Source organism: Xyrauchen texanus, chromosome 49 (assembly GCF_025860055.1).
Source record: "Xyrauchen texanus isolate HMW12.3.18 chromosome 49, RBS_HiC_50CHRs, whole genome shotgun sequence".
Lineage (NCBI taxonomy): Eukaryota > Metazoa > Chordata > Actinopteri > Cypriniformes > Catostomidae > Xyrauchen > Xyrauchen texanus.
Genome location: NC_068324.1, coordinates 4,478,015 through 4,493,423, shown reverse-complemented (window position 1 = coordinate 4,493,423; position 15,409 = coordinate 4,478,015). Strand labels below are relative to the sequence as shown.

Below are 15,409 nucleotides of genomic sequence, written 5' to 3'. Positions count from 1 at the left end.
ATACCACTGATAAAGGTTCTTTGTAGTTCCTTAGGTTGAGCAAAGAACCCTCTTTTAATCAAGCATTATGGTTTTGCTGTATATGGTACTTGAGTTGGCTATATGGATTTTTGGAGAATAAGTTTTATAGTGGAAAAGTAAAACAAAAAAATGATTGTATGGCAAACCCTTTTTGGTTCTACTTCTGAATCTTTACTAGATGTCTAGAAAATATGACACTTACATTTAAACGTTTAGACAATATATGACAGAGAGTGAGACTATTCAGATGTTTGGTTCCTTTTTTATTTCGGTTCCTGTTTTTGTTTGCAATACACATATCTGTGAAAAAAAAAGGACAAAGTGAGTTAGAGAGAAGGAAAGAGAGACAATTAAAGTGAAACTGGAGGAACATGGAGGTCACAGTTGAGAAATGAAATTCCACAATGCACTGCACGGATGCATGTTCACCGCGTGACATGCACGAAGGGTTCAGGGTTTGTTTTGGACACACGGTATCTTGGGATGCAGGGCTGACTGGTTGCGTTATTCATGGTTTGGTTGCTGTCTCTGTTGGCAATCCACCTCATTCCCGAACGTAAATCCGTTTGCAAACCACATCGTCTGCCCCAAAAATCTAGGAATGAAAGCAAGGAACATGAAAAACTGTGACGCCAGGCAATTCGAATTACTTAGAAAAGTAATTGCCCACTTCTCCTCAACAAGTTGCACAATTTGAGGTATCACACATGTCCGTAGCACAAACGCTGTGGATGGAGTTACATGCAAAAGTTGAATACTGGTCATATGGCTAGTGGTTTATTATGCTTGTCCTAGCAAGCACGATCAGCCGATAGCATCCTTCAGTTAACCTCCATAATGTTGTGTTTACGAAATAAAGACAATCAGAGCCTCCAGTTATCCCTATTGTACTTTATATGTGGACTAAACTAAACGAAGCACAGTTGCCTTGTTCAAATGTGTCCTGGATTCAAAATGAAACGGCAAAGACAATCAATGCTGCATTCTGGGATTGTTTCCGCAGAAGTCGAGCTCTGAATTACCTTGCAAAACCGTGAGAATTTTTTAAGCTGCTTAAATGTCAGATTTAAAGAGTGCGGCTGTGATTTGGGCCAGACCTGCATTTATTTTGGACAGTTTTTCACATTCCGTTGTATTCAGACTGAATAACTATCCGGCATTCGCTCTCTGGGGTTGTCAGGAGTCTCTATTCTGGAACTGATTCATAACCCTCTTATTTTATTGTTGAATTTGGATTCATGCCAGTGTATTACAGCAGAACATCAGCTCAAATGTTTCTACTTAATCATAGTTTATGCCTTTAAGATGACATGCTGTGGCTGGAGGAGAGATCTGAAATGTTATTCTTATACTGTTCTGAATTTACGATGTTATAATGTTCTTTTCACAGGAAGTCAGGCTGTATGGTGTGTTTAAGTGTGTGTGTGTGTGTTTGTTCCACAGTAGTTTATTCAGTTTCAAATGGATGAATCTCACAAAGAAATTTCCAGGTCATATTTTACCCCAAAAAGTATGTACATGCACGACAGGAGATTTTTTGTTTTTGTTGTAATTTCTTTTTTCCTGAAAGTCAAGGAAATTCCCACCACAGTGTTATTACCACCTCAAATTCTAATCTACAATTCTTTATTGTGTTTAATAGAATTCTATGGTGGAAATGATGTTGATAGAAATGACGTTTTTAATGTCTTTGAAATAAAATCACCTACTTTGTCTTGCTAAGGCACATTTCATAGCTAACATTTTGTGCATCAAAGATTCTCAAAATTAAATAATATTTTAAATGTTTTTGTATAATTGGATATAAAAATAAAAGCTTGATTGTAAATTACAGCCAGTAAAATAATAATAATAAAAAATAATCAAGTGATATTTACCTAGATTCTTTTATTATATATATAAATAACAATTTTGCCCCTAATAAAGTGCAAAGAAAATATATAATTATATTATATTATTTATATATATATATATATATATATATATATATATATATATAAGTATATATATATATATAAATTGTTTGGTGTTATGGAAATGACGCCTACAACCGTGGGACAGTTGTAATATTTATTTCACACTTTGTTAAGATTATCATAGTTTTAAACATGTAATAATTTGTTTTACATAATGTATTTTCATAGTTTATTATTAATAGTCTTAGTCTGGGTCTTTGGGTTCCTCAGTAAAATCAACATTTGAAATGTACCTAAACTAAATGATGAAACATTAATATAACAGTATTATAATAGTTTCCTTCATATAACAAAAAGAAAGAAGTTAGTTAACAAAACATTGCTAGTTTAAAATAACAACCTCTAGTACATGAACTTGGCAGAAGTTGAAGAAATACAAAACATTTTATTTTAAAGATGTATTTTTAAAGTATGTTACAATTTACATAACTAAGATTAAGTAGTATTGTTTATTGTTTGTTCATGTTAACTCATGTAGATGTATATAATCTTACTGTAAAGTGTTTCCTTTAGATATTTGTATTATATTTTCTGGAAATCATGTATATTTCACCTAAAGAAAATGAAGCCTATTTTCAGATTTGTATCATTGTCTCATTATTTTCATGACAATTTCACCCTGAAATGCAAAAAATATATAACTCTCATTACTGCAGAAGTGTAATACAGTAATGTTACTGTAAAAAACGAAATCTTAATTCTGTCTGTTTTTATTAAATTTTTTATAGATGTTTACATTTCTTCAGTACAACAAACATTACCACAATGTACATCTGTCATTTACAAATAATACATCGTTGGTTTTTTTCAGGTTACAGGAATGAGTTTTTATTTTTTTGTATTACAGGAGGCTACCAAAGATTTGGGGGGGGTGGTTTAAATGTGCATGAAAATAATGGCACAATTATTATTTTTTTAAGTAAAAAGTCAATGTAATTGTTCGATTGATTTTGGGGTCAAATATATCTCCCCCAAATATGTGAGAAGTGAGAAAAGGAATCTGGTAGCCTCTCTTTTTGTCTCCGATTTGCTCGATTTGCTCCATTAACAATCTCACACCCGCTGTCTCTCTCACTCTCTCTGTCTGTCTGTCTGTCTGTCTGTCTGTCTGTCTGGCTTAAAACATTGAGCTATATGGGAAAAAACCACAGGTGTGTTCTGTGAGCTAATCATTTATGATCACAGTGAACTCTGCCATGATGTAAAATCGCCCAGACTCTCCCTTTTAGAGGGGTAGAAAATAGAAACAGGATATATATATATTTTTTTTTTTTAAAACACTAGAAATGAATCTCTAGAGTTTTATGAGTAACATCTGAGACAAAGTTGATGCTTCAGTGAAATATAACAGAAAACACCATTATATCTAATGAGAAATGAAAGAGCAACGTCTGAGCAACAATATGTTAATTTGGGTTTTGTGTGTCTTACCAAGATAAGTTCGTCTCCACGCAGCTCTCTGCTCCAGTATGTAACGGGTCCGTCCCCACCCACCAGTGTCTGTTTGCAGTAGATTTTATTCTCTGTCTCCCACGTGGGAAAACTCTACAGATAACACACACAATAAGAGTTCGAGCACTGCATTAAAGGAATAGTTCACATAAACAATTTTAATTCTGTCATAATTTACTCAACTTTATGCAGTAGCATTGAAAAGTGCTTAAAAAAGGACCAAAAAAGTATGATAAAAGTAGTCCATGCAACATGTGCAACATATTCCAAGTCTTCTGAAGTCATACGATAGGTGAAGCAACCCAAAATACATTTTTCAGTGAATATCTTGACATCCGTTGCGCATTCATGAGCGCTATGAGTTTAATTATTTCAATTTTAAGAGTTTATTTTGGGTAGTTTCTCACCAAAACCTATCATATGTTTGCTTGAGATTTGGAAAATTACACACAAGTCACACTGGTTACTACTTTAATGATACTTTTGGGTCCCTTTTAAGCTTTAAAGTGAGGCACTATCCACTGCAATTGTATTGAAAAGACAAGTGTTGGGGAAGCTTCTTTGAAAATGTAGCTTAACTGTAGCTGTAGCTTTAAGCAGTTGATCTACAGTCAAGCTACTCAAGCTACTCTTTATAAGTAGTAAGCAACACTACAAGTTACAAAAAAAGGAGCTAACTACACTGAAGCTATTTAAAGAAGAAAATATTTAAGATATTTAATAGTCGGATGATTTTATTTAATTCTGCGATCAGTTCTGATACCAGCTGAATTGAAAATGACAACAAAAAAACATGGTAGAAAACCATATTAACAATGAAAGTAACCATAGTTACTGTAGTCATGGTTACTAAAATGTTTCTATAGTAAAACCATGGTAACGTTTTCAAAAGGGTTAAACAAATAGGATGATAACAAAAAACATTTGAACAGCAATTAATACTTAATATACACAAATAAACTAGATTAACTATATGCACAAATAAAACATTTCATATAACTGAATTTAAATATAGTGATAAAAAGCAGCCGTACACTAAGAGGGCTCAGTCCCTTTAGGGCTGCGTGGGGCTTGAATGAATGACAGAATTAATCATTTTTGTAATCAGGTTCATTTATATGAACTGTCTGAAAGAACTGACTCACTAAAATGAATCAGAGTTCCCTCAGCTCCATTGCTGCGTTCGTAATACAATGTGACAAGTGTAGCTTATTGTGACGTGACAGTGCTACTTGTTAGAAAATGTGGCTTGTTACTGGAAAAGCTTTTTATTGCCAAAATAGCTGAGCTTCTGCCATGCTCCTGAAAAAATGCATTTAAAGGGATAGTTCACCCAAATTTGAAAATTCTCTCATTTATTTACTCCCATGCCATCCCAGATGTGTATGACTTTCTTTCATCTGCAGAACGTAAAGAAAGATTTTTCTATACAATGCAAGTGAATGATGACCATAATTCATAAGATCCAAAAACCACATAAAAGTAATTTGTCCAACTCCAGAGGTTAAATCTATATCCTCTGAAGTGATATGATAGGTGTGGGTGTGAAACAGAACAACATTTAAGCCCTTTTTTTACCATAAATCTGCACTTTCACTTTCACTTTGACAATCTGGAGTTGAAGTCACTTTCACATTCAGCCACCTGCAGGTTGGGGCTGGGCAAAGGTGGGGATTTATAGTAAAAAAGGAACTTAAATATTGATCTGTTTCTCATCCACACTTATCATACTGATTCAGAAGACATGGATTAAACCACTGGAGTCGTATGGATAATTTTATGCTGCCTTCATGTCCTTTTTGAACCTTCTGTGATCTGGTCACCATTCACCACACATTATGAGGACCAACAGAGCTGAGATATTCTAAATATCTTCATTTGTGTTCTGCTGAAGAAAGAAAGTCAGACATCTGGGATGCCATGAAGGTGAGTAAATGATGAGAGGATATGTATTATTGAAATAACTATTCCTTTAAATTAGAAGCGTTGCTACTTTTAGCTGACTACTCTCCAACACTGGAAAAGACGGGCCATGATATTCATTAAAACATCTCCTTTAGTGTTCCATATTAATACAACAGTCATACGGGTTAGGAACGACATGAGGTAGATGAGTGAATGACAGAATTTTCATTTTTGGATTAACTCCCTTTAGTGTCATAATGATTTGTTTGATGGTATAGATAACTGAACAATATTAGAGAACTGCAGCGACACAGCATCAGCGATCAGACAGCATTCATCTCTCTTCTCTCTGTCTCTCTCTCTGGCCTCGGGCGCTGTGTTTAAACTCATTTATGCAGCTTGATCTTAAATGAGACTGTGTACAACGTCCTGACACACTCATTCGTCTCGCTTAGACGAACAAAAACTCTTGACGACAGTGACACACACACACACACACACACACATATGTTAACTTGGCTAAATAAAGACATACTATAGCTTCTATTGTTTTAATATACAGCCATTGATAATGACTACAGACTGACCTTACATTTACATTTACATTTATGCATTTGGCAGACGCTTTTATCCAAAGCGACTTACAGTGCACTTATTACAGGGACAATCCCCCGGAGCAACCTGGAGTTAAGTGTCTTGCTCAAGGACACAATGGTGGTGGCTGTAGGGCTTGAACCAGCATTCTTCTGATTACCAGATTATGTTATGCACAGTTATGTGCTTTAGACCACTACACCAACACCACTCCTGACCTGAAAACAAACCCTACACCTATAAACAGTATTTGCATTTTTAAATAATTTTTCCAGTTGAGGATTTACCTAAAGGGATGTTTTGTCAGATTAAGCTCACTTCATGGGGACACAAATTTGTCCCCCAAAGTAAATCTACATTTTTTTCCCTCTTGCAGTTTCTTGCAGTGTTTGAAAACAACTACATAATAAAATCCCTCTTTTGAAATGAATCAAACTCCCCATCGTGCACTCCCCAAAAACAAAAGCTCTAGGAGTCGATTAGCTATGGCATTGTTTTGCCACCCATCCTTTCTCGCCGTTTCATTTTCTCTCGCTGACGATCATTGAGTCTGCCTTCTGCCCTGTGGCAGGTGAGCAGTCTGTCGCTATAGCAACTGGCCTAGAAAATGGCTGGATTACTTTGAGGCCAAATCATCCACACTAATCCGTTTTCAATTTCCTAACGTCATCGTTTTCCAAAGTATGCAGTTATGGAGAGCGTTTTCGACCATTGTCCATTTTCAGTGCATTAAAAAGGTGTAAACGTAGCAAAATCGATGCGTTTCCAAATTAAAACATAGTACTGTAGCCGTGGTTTGATTCTCTTGCCTTTTTACACCTTTGCCTTAAAAAAGGCTTAAATAAATGACTTAAATAAAAACAGCGGCAAATACTCTAAAATTCATTAGTTACATTTATTTTATTTAATCATAATAAAAATTATTTGAATACAATTATATATTCTAACAGTTGTGTGCTTAGCGTACACTGCACTTAAGTAAACGACCTGATCTCATGAACGTTACGTGACTGTGGCGGCATTTTTGCACTGTGGTTCCTTGTATCGCGGCAGTTCCGATATGAAATGTCCACTGTGTGGCGCTAAAAGCAAGTAAAATTTTCCTCTAAACAAATGAGATTTTTAAGGGTAATTCCCTCAAGTTTTAAATCAACAAAACCAACCTCCCAACCCTAAGCCTTACACCTAAACCTACACCTGACACTTTCGGCTCACATGTCGACTCATGTGCTCTTCTGGAATCGTACCCGCTAATTCACATATCAGTTGAGCTACCGTGCAATTTGATCGCATTTGAACAAGCATTTAAATGTAGTTGCTTATGTAATGCAAACGTTAATATGTTTTGTCTTACAATTCATGTGCTATAGTAAGTGTTTTGATGTCATAAAGTACCATAGTTTGAGGAACAGTGTGAAAAGTAAGTGTTTATTAACTGATAATCTGCCGTTTTTGTAATTTGTGTGAAAGGGAATAAAAATCATTTTTATAGCGTCTCTAGTATAGCGTTGCTATACGCGCAACAAGCCACATAAATGTAGGTACTGTGACATGATTAAATGCATCTCCTTTTAAGGATGTTTAGATATTTTCTCCGGAAAATAAGACACAAATACTGCATGGAAGAATAACATAGAAGTCAAACTTATGTGCAATCACAGGTGTGTGTGTATATCGGCTGTTTTACTTCAAATGTGGCTCATCCCATCAGACTTCCCATCTTTTTAGAATAGACATTTTTGACTGAAAACCATTCTTTCTTGTTGCTTTAGCTGAAATGGTGTTACATGTCCATTTACCATTTACCATATGTCACAAATCAGAGGGTCAGTAGGCGACAAAATTAAATGCTCCCATTAGAATCAACAAAGCTGTGTACATTGCAGGCACACAACTGATGCTTTGTTTATAACGGGAGCATTGTAGTCTTGTCACGTCGTAGTGCATATGGGGTGTGAATTTGGCCTGCGGGGATCTGATGTACTGCTATTAATAATAATCTGCACAGGGTGACACAGCACATATACTGTCTCTCACACACACACATTTTCTTTTCTATCATATTGGTAACTTACCACTGACTTCTATTGAGTTTTTTTTAACTAAGCTAATGATCTTCTATTCCCTAACCATATCCCTGCCCCTAAACCTAACCCTTACACCAACATTTTTACATTTTCACATTTTCAGGCACATTAAGACATTAATGTGGGTTTAATCCACAATGTAGGTTTACGTGTTGGCACATTTTGTACCCAATAAGACCTACACACTTACACACTACTACATTACATTAAATAACCCTAGCTAAACTCTAAATGCTTGGCATTTTAGAAAAGGATGAAGTCTTTATAAACCACTCTTCATTTTGAGAATGTCCCCTAATAGAGTTTCTTTAACTTTTTGTGACATTTTTCAAAACCTTTGGTTCCAAAAGTATAGCTAGGTCATAAAGACCCACGTTATAATGTCACCACACACACACATACACACACACACACACACACACACACACTGTTCAAGACAGAGAGATACGCGTCTCTCAGGGGCTGCAAGACTCACAAATAATCCCCCTCCCTTTACTATCTGTTCCAGAACAAAATGAGGTGAAATCTCTGGCTATACACCTGTCCTTTCATTATTAGGAAAAAACAAAGCCACTTCCATGATAAATTAATCTTTCAGCTAATCTCCAAAATTAAGACTGACTTCATTAATTTCTTGGGAATAAAAAATAAATCTGCATCTTGATTATTCCACAGTCGATGACCACCATTCCTGTGTAGATGAGAGGCGTAAACGTAGCAAAATCAATGTTTTATTTTTTCTTTAAACGTATTAGTCAGGATGTGACCTACACTAAGTGACCACTTTATTAGGAACACCTGTGCACCTACTTATTCATGTGATTATCTAATCAGCCAATCGTGTGGCAGCAGTGCAGTACATAAAATCACGCAGATATGGGTCAGCTTCAGTTAACTTTCACATCAACCATCAGAATGGGGAAAAATGTGATCTCAGTGATTTGGACTGTGGCATGATTGTTGTGCCAGACGGGCTGTTTTGAGTATTTCTGTAACTGCTGATCTCCTGGGATTTTCACATGTATACAACAGTCTCTATAATTTACTCAGAATGATGCCAAAAAACAAAAAACATCCAGTGAGCGGCAGTTCTTTGGACGGAAATGCCTTGTTGATGAGAGAGGTCAGCAGAGAATGACCAGACTGGTTCGAGCTGACAGAAAGGCTACGGTAACTCAGATAACAGTTGTAGTGAGAAGAATAGCATCTCAGAATGCACAACACTTCGAACCATGAGGCTGATAGGCTACAACAACAGAAGAAAAAGTCAGGTTCCTCTTCTGTCAGCCAAGAACAAAAAGCTGAGGCTGCAGTGGGCCTACCATTTGAGTATCTCAGCAGAAATCAAGATTCAGTTTTGGTAAGCCTGTGCCCACTGCAGCCTCAGATTTCTGTTCATGGCTGACAGAAGTGGAACCTGACGTAGTCTTCTACTGTTGTAACCCACTCGCCTCAAGTTTTGACATGTTGTGCATTCTAAGATGCTATTCTGCTCACTACAATTGTTCAGAGGGGATATGGGTAGGTTTAGGCATTGATTAGGTAAGGCATTTATATTTCAAAATTATTAGTAAGGTTCAGGCAAATGGGAAAAAGGAGGTATGTATTAATCATTAAAACATCCATTTAAAATTCACCTTAAAACCTCGTCTGAACATGATACCATTTTTCTCACTTTTGGCGCCCTCAGCTGGACATTTCACTGGAAAACTGCAGCCAATCATGTTATACAGCCCGTAAATTTTGAATTGCAAAAATGCAATTCGTTTTTATCCATACTAAATGTGAAACTGCTGCGCAACGTGACAATCACAGTCAATCATAACATATTTGCATTTTAATATACAGTTGTGTGTAGAAGGATTTTGGGCCAATATGATTTCATGGTGAGGCGGGGCTACTCAGCGCAAAGCAATCACCAAAATGTTCTATCGCTTGTTGTCGTCACCGCTTAATGCGGTCACAGCTGATTTAGAAGGTTACCGCATTGCTCATGATGAGGAAATAATTAGAAGAATTTGACATTTAAAATCAGGTAGCTGCCCTCCTTCTCTTGTCTAAAATATTATTTTTGGTTTTACCCCCAAAACTCTCAACTTCCATATCAAAAAACCTATCAGAGATGACCCTCTGCTGAGCTCTGCAGTCTGAAGGTTTCGATTTCTCCCAGTTTGATGATGCCATCATTTCACTCGGTTAGACGGCGTTGTTAAGGTCACTGAAATAAAATATAAAGGGCTCCGTTTCTCAGTTTTATGGAAGAGGTTCCAGATTTGATTGTGTAGAATGGCTTTTGTTGAACATGAATGCAAGGATCACTAGATCTGATCGAGTTACAGGGTGGATTCAACTGCTAGCACTAGCAACAAAAAACAGCACCTCTGCAAAAGGCTTAAAAACATGATTAAGGGTAATATAGAGAGATTAAGATTCATCTGGAAGGAAATTAGAGAAGATGAACAAACTCTTGCTGAGAAAATTGCTGCTCGTTAGTAGCTAATTTATCCTGGTGGATGCAAGGCAATGCTTTTTAACTGTGAGCTAATGTAAATCTACATAAACGTGTCTTTGAGTGTATCTACTGAAATCAGAGTCCAAGATGTCCGGGGAAGATATCAGAAAAACAACAGCCTTCCATTCCCAGAATTGTACGTAGTTACAGGTGGCAGCAACTGTCCGAAATCTACATAAACCTAAACTCGCTCTACAGTGACTGCCAGTTCACATTCATTTCTCCATAGGCCTCCATATATATATATATATACAGTCTAGCTAGCATGAAACATTTGTGAAAATCACACACAACTGTGTGAACAAAATCACTATCCAATAAATGATTGGATAGTGATTTTGTGCCTTTTTTTGTAATAAAAAAAACACCACCTACAGTATTTTAAACACAGTGTTATATTGGTTGGTAGCTAGCTAGCTTTACCCTTTTAGCCTCTGCTAGCCTAAAGAATTGGTGAAAAACACACAACTGTGTACTTACCTTCTTTAATGAGGAAATAAATGATTGGATGGTGTTTTGTGCATTTTTTATGTATTTTCTCATCAGAAAACACTACCACTGTATTTTAAGTGCAACACTAGATAGCTAGCTAGCTAAAAGTCTCCATTTAGCCTCTGCTAGCCTAAAGAATTGGTGAAAAACACACAACTGTGTACTTACCTTCTTTAATGAGGAAATAAATGATTGGATGGTGTTTTGTGCATTTTTTATGTATTTTCTCATCAGAAAACACTACCACTGTATTTTAAGTGCAACACTAGATAGCTAGCTAGCTAAAAGTCTCCATTTAGCCTCTGCTAGCCTGAAAAATTAGGTCAAAATCACAAATGTTTACTTAACTTCTTTTATAATGTAATAATTGATAGAATGGAGTTTTGTGCCTTTTTAAATGTATTTTCTTATCAGAAAAAATCACAAATGTTTACTTCTTTTATCATGTAATAATTGATAGAATGGAGTTTTGTGCCTTTTTTTTTAATGTATTTTCTTATCAGCACAGCGTCGTGTAGGTAGCTAGCTAACATTAACCTGTTAGCTTCTGCTAGCCTGAAAAAACTTCTCAATGTGGAGATTGCCCCGATTCTTGTTTCCATGGCTGATAAATTGCACTTCAGGATTGTAGGTAACGTAGTACTGCCTGGGGAATTTGGCAATTAACCCCTTTTTATAAATGAAAATAAAATAACACTGACTTTTAGCTTTTACAGAGGCATATAACATTACATAACCTTCAGGCCTGTCTTTAAGATTTATTTATTATCACTTGCAATCAAATTCTAGATTTTGAATGGCATTTCTACTCATAGTTTCCAGATTACTTCTGTGCATGTTTTCCAGGACCCATACTGTCCTGATGTCATGGATCTGGGTGGTTTCCTCCGGGCTTAACTGCTTGTTGTGAAGCTCAACCAGGTCGGTGTCTCGCTTTCAAAATCTGTCTAAGTAATTCTGGAGCTCTGCTTTGTTTTCTGTCACTGTCCTTACATAGCAAATATGTGTATACTTTGTGTTCTTTGGTGCTGTGATTATTAGATATAGAAGGTTGATGTGTGTGATGTTATCTTGAAATTGAGATGTTTAAATGAACAGTGGTTGACCACAATTTCAATCTTCAGAAACTGATCTGAGATTAGATCTTCTGTTTTCTTTTTGGTTTGGGTCTGAGGATTGTTTCTGAAACAAGCATGTCTCACCTTACATTTCCTGCCATCCACCGTCTCCTCGTTGAACTCCTGTCCAACGCAGAAGTTAATTTCAGTGGTGCGAACAGAGGTGGAGGTCTTGATGTAGAACTGCTCTCCATCCTGTCGGATCTCCACGTGTGGTTTGGCTGCGGCAGCACCAGCCACTTTCCGGAGCATGGCGTTCACACCTGGAGGGGAACAGAATGTATCAAATGTATCAAAGTAGTTATAAATTTTAAGGTAATTCAACACTTGCATGCAAACATAAACAGTATATGACAGTATATGACATGATAGCATGTGCTTAACCCTCCAATTACGTTCAAAATCTGCATACACCTTTTGCATTTGAGGGTCAGTTTTGAGCCGGTGGAATTTTAAGCTTATAAAACATTCATAATACATTAGTTTTAATGAAAAATCATATTGTAGCTCATTGCTAACTTCTTAGCTGTTCATACATGTAAAAATATCTTCTTATAAAAAATATAAATGTTAATCAGTATGATGTCAGTTTTTTTCTAGTAATTCTCATATTAACTTCCATATTAATTAATTCCTCATTACTCTTGAAAAACAACTCAGTATTCAAAATCTATGCAACCAAATAAATTAATTTACAACCAAACAACATTAAAACAATTATACAACACAACTACACATCTATACTTGTATACGTGTATTTAAACTGTAGTGTCTATATACCAACTACCAGTATCATAGTAATAATAAGAAAGAGCGAAAACATACGAGTTTGCTTGTATAAAACCGTAAGGCTGTTACACCCATAGAGAATAGTACACAAACCAATGAATTTGGTTCACAAATTTTGTTGCAAATGATGTTATGAAGTTTAATCCCCAAACCTAAACCTAACCACAAAGTCTAACCCATTACCCAAACCCTAAACCTAACCCTACTTTTAATAGGAATATAACTGTTGTGTTTCAGGGAAGAAAGAAAACATCAGGGTTTGAAAAGAGTCAAGGGCAGAATATAACATGTTATTCACATTGCATAAACAAATATAGATTGAGTAACCAGATTTGTTCACAGATGTTTCCTCTCTTAAAATAAAGTGTTTGTATAGGAGTCTGGGTAGAATTTGATGCCTGTATTGTATCGATATGAAATTCTGTGTGTTGATTGGTTGGTCTCTACGGGAATAGCCTTTTCATACGAGCCAAGCTGTATGAGACATAAATACATACTTGTGGTGCGTATAGTAGAAAATATGCGAATTAGGATGCAGTCTAGATTTTGTCATTTCAGGTTCGCTCGTGTCTTAAAATATAAAGTCCTTAGAAGAGTTTGTTTACAAATATCTGCCATGCAAAACTCCACAAATGCTTCATGATACCTCAACATGAATTTGAGGAATTCTGGGATTGTGTGAGAAGTTAGATATTTAATTTAGTTTTCCCCTCTTTTTCTCTCTCTCTCTCTCTCTCTCTCTCTCTCTCTCTCTCTCTCTTTGGTTTGGACCACAGCACAGATTTTATGGTAAGACTAGCAGGCGGCTAAAAATCATTATGTGATTTGTTTTATTTTCTTCTGAGACAAATTCTCAGGGGTTTATCTTCTCTTCCCTTCTCTTATATCTTGGTCTCCTAAACCCCATCCTGGTACCCAGTTTAGAGAAAGCCACCCTTGTTGGAAAAAACTGAAAATTGCAACCTAAAAAACATCCACAGTTATGTAAGTTCTTTGCACCATGCAAAATTTGAATCATAAATCCCTGGACAATCTCACAGAGTAGTGTGACAGCACAATAAAAGCTGTGTTCTTACCAAATGGAAAGATAAATATAAAATGAGATCACTTAAATGTTTCAAATGTTTCTCCGAAACATCCATTAGATTAAATGAAGAGCAAATGGAGACTTGCTTAAGTCTTCTAGTTCTCAGATGCTTCTCCTGAGAGACCCCCCAGTAATCTCTCATATAATCTCTCTCATCTTGAATTTCAGAAAAGAAATTCTGTGCTCAGAATTACCAATTTAACAAAGTCTGCATTGGAAAGTCAGAGATTTCAATATTAATTCAACATTCGTCCTCAAATTAGCTTTAACAAACCTAATTTCATAGCTCTATACTCTTACAGTATATCAGCAATTGTCACAATTGTGTCTATTTTTTCCTTCAAAGCAATTTTAAGAGAAACATCTCAGACAAAGTTGAAACATCTCCTGAGCTATGAAAGAGCAACTTCTGAGCAATAAAATGTCTCACCATCACGCCCAGAGTTTAGCTACAGACTGCCAGTGTTGAAGCCTAGTTTAAGTCTAACAAATCGGTTATGTTTCAAATACAAACACTCCTATTCATCTTCAGAGTTGTCCTCAACTAACTTTATCTGTTTAGTGACCCACATTTACCAGACAGTCCTGCAAGCTCCAAACATAATCTGTGATAAATGTGCATAAACATGCACTCTCGCATTCTACTATACAATACCATCTTCTTTAAGACTCAAATGTACCCTGAAACATCTCATTGTCCAAGATGTCTCCAGCCCTTTTCCTTCTAACATGAGCATCTGAAGAAGAGACAGTCATGGATGTGAAGATCACAGCTACACAGATGGATCAGATGAAATGCAATTTTACCAAGAGCTTTCAGAAGTTCATCAAAATTCTCGCTGCTCTTCATTTTCCAGGTGCCGGCAAAGTTGGGTGGCATCTTGATCTTCGGATTGTCCTGCTCTCTTTCTTTTCTCTGATCCCTCGCTACACTTGTTCTCCTTTATTACTCTATCTCTCTCCTCTCTTTGTGATTGTATGTTGCCTCACTGTCTTGTGTCTCTCGCTCACCCTGTCCCTCCCCTCTTGCCTTAACTCTCTCTCCCGCCCACTGGCAGTGCTGCTGTCTCACTGTTTAGACTGCTGCATCCAACAACCTGTTCCAGCATCAACCACACACCAGACACTAATGTTTCTCACTATCATTAATACACCCATGTGCTGTAAATCTGTCTTGTGAAGTATTTTGAAGGATGTGGATGTGACTATGGTATTTGTCAAGATATACATTTATGCATTCGGCAGGTTTTATCCAAATCTACCTACAGAGCACTTATTAAAGGGACAATCCCCCTGAAGCAACCTGGAGTTAAGTGACTTGCTCATGGACACAATGGTGGTGGCTGTAGGGATTGAACCAGCAACCTTCTGATTAC

General features: G+C 36.4%; 1 protein-coding gene across 1 annotated transcript; it reads right to left on the bottom strand.

Annotated features, from left to right (window-relative positions):
* Positions 1 to 245: 245 nt before the first annotated feature.
* On the bottom strand, positions 246 to 15,007 carry LOC127640158 (cellular retinoic acid-binding protein 1-like). The gene is made up of 4 exons (XM_052122582.1): positions 14,841 to 15,007; positions 12,242 to 12,420; positions 3,429 to 3,542; positions 246 to 616 (listed from the first exon to the last, which is right to left on the bottom strand). Exons 1-4 carry the CDS (start codon positions 14,911 to 14,913, stop codon positions 566 to 568), a joined length of 417 nt encoding a protein of 138 aa, XP_051978542.1. The 5' UTR covers positions 14,914 to 15,007; the 3' UTR covers positions 246 to 565.
* Positions 15,008 to 15,409: the final 402 nt, after the last annotated feature.

Coding starts and splice junctions, on each gene's coding strand:
- LOC127640158 (XM_052122582.1), bottom strand. CDS start 14,913: ATGCCACCCAACTTTGCCGGCACCTGGAAAATGAAGAGCAGCGAGAAT. Junction 3,543..12,241: donor TGGATGGCAGGAAATGTAAG/GTGAGACATGCT, acceptor TGTTATCTGTAG/AGTTTTCCCACGTGGGAGAC. Junction 617..3,428: donor GTGGAGACGAACTTATCTTG/GTAAGACACACA, acceptor TTTCATTCCTAG/ATTTTTGGGGCAGACGATGT.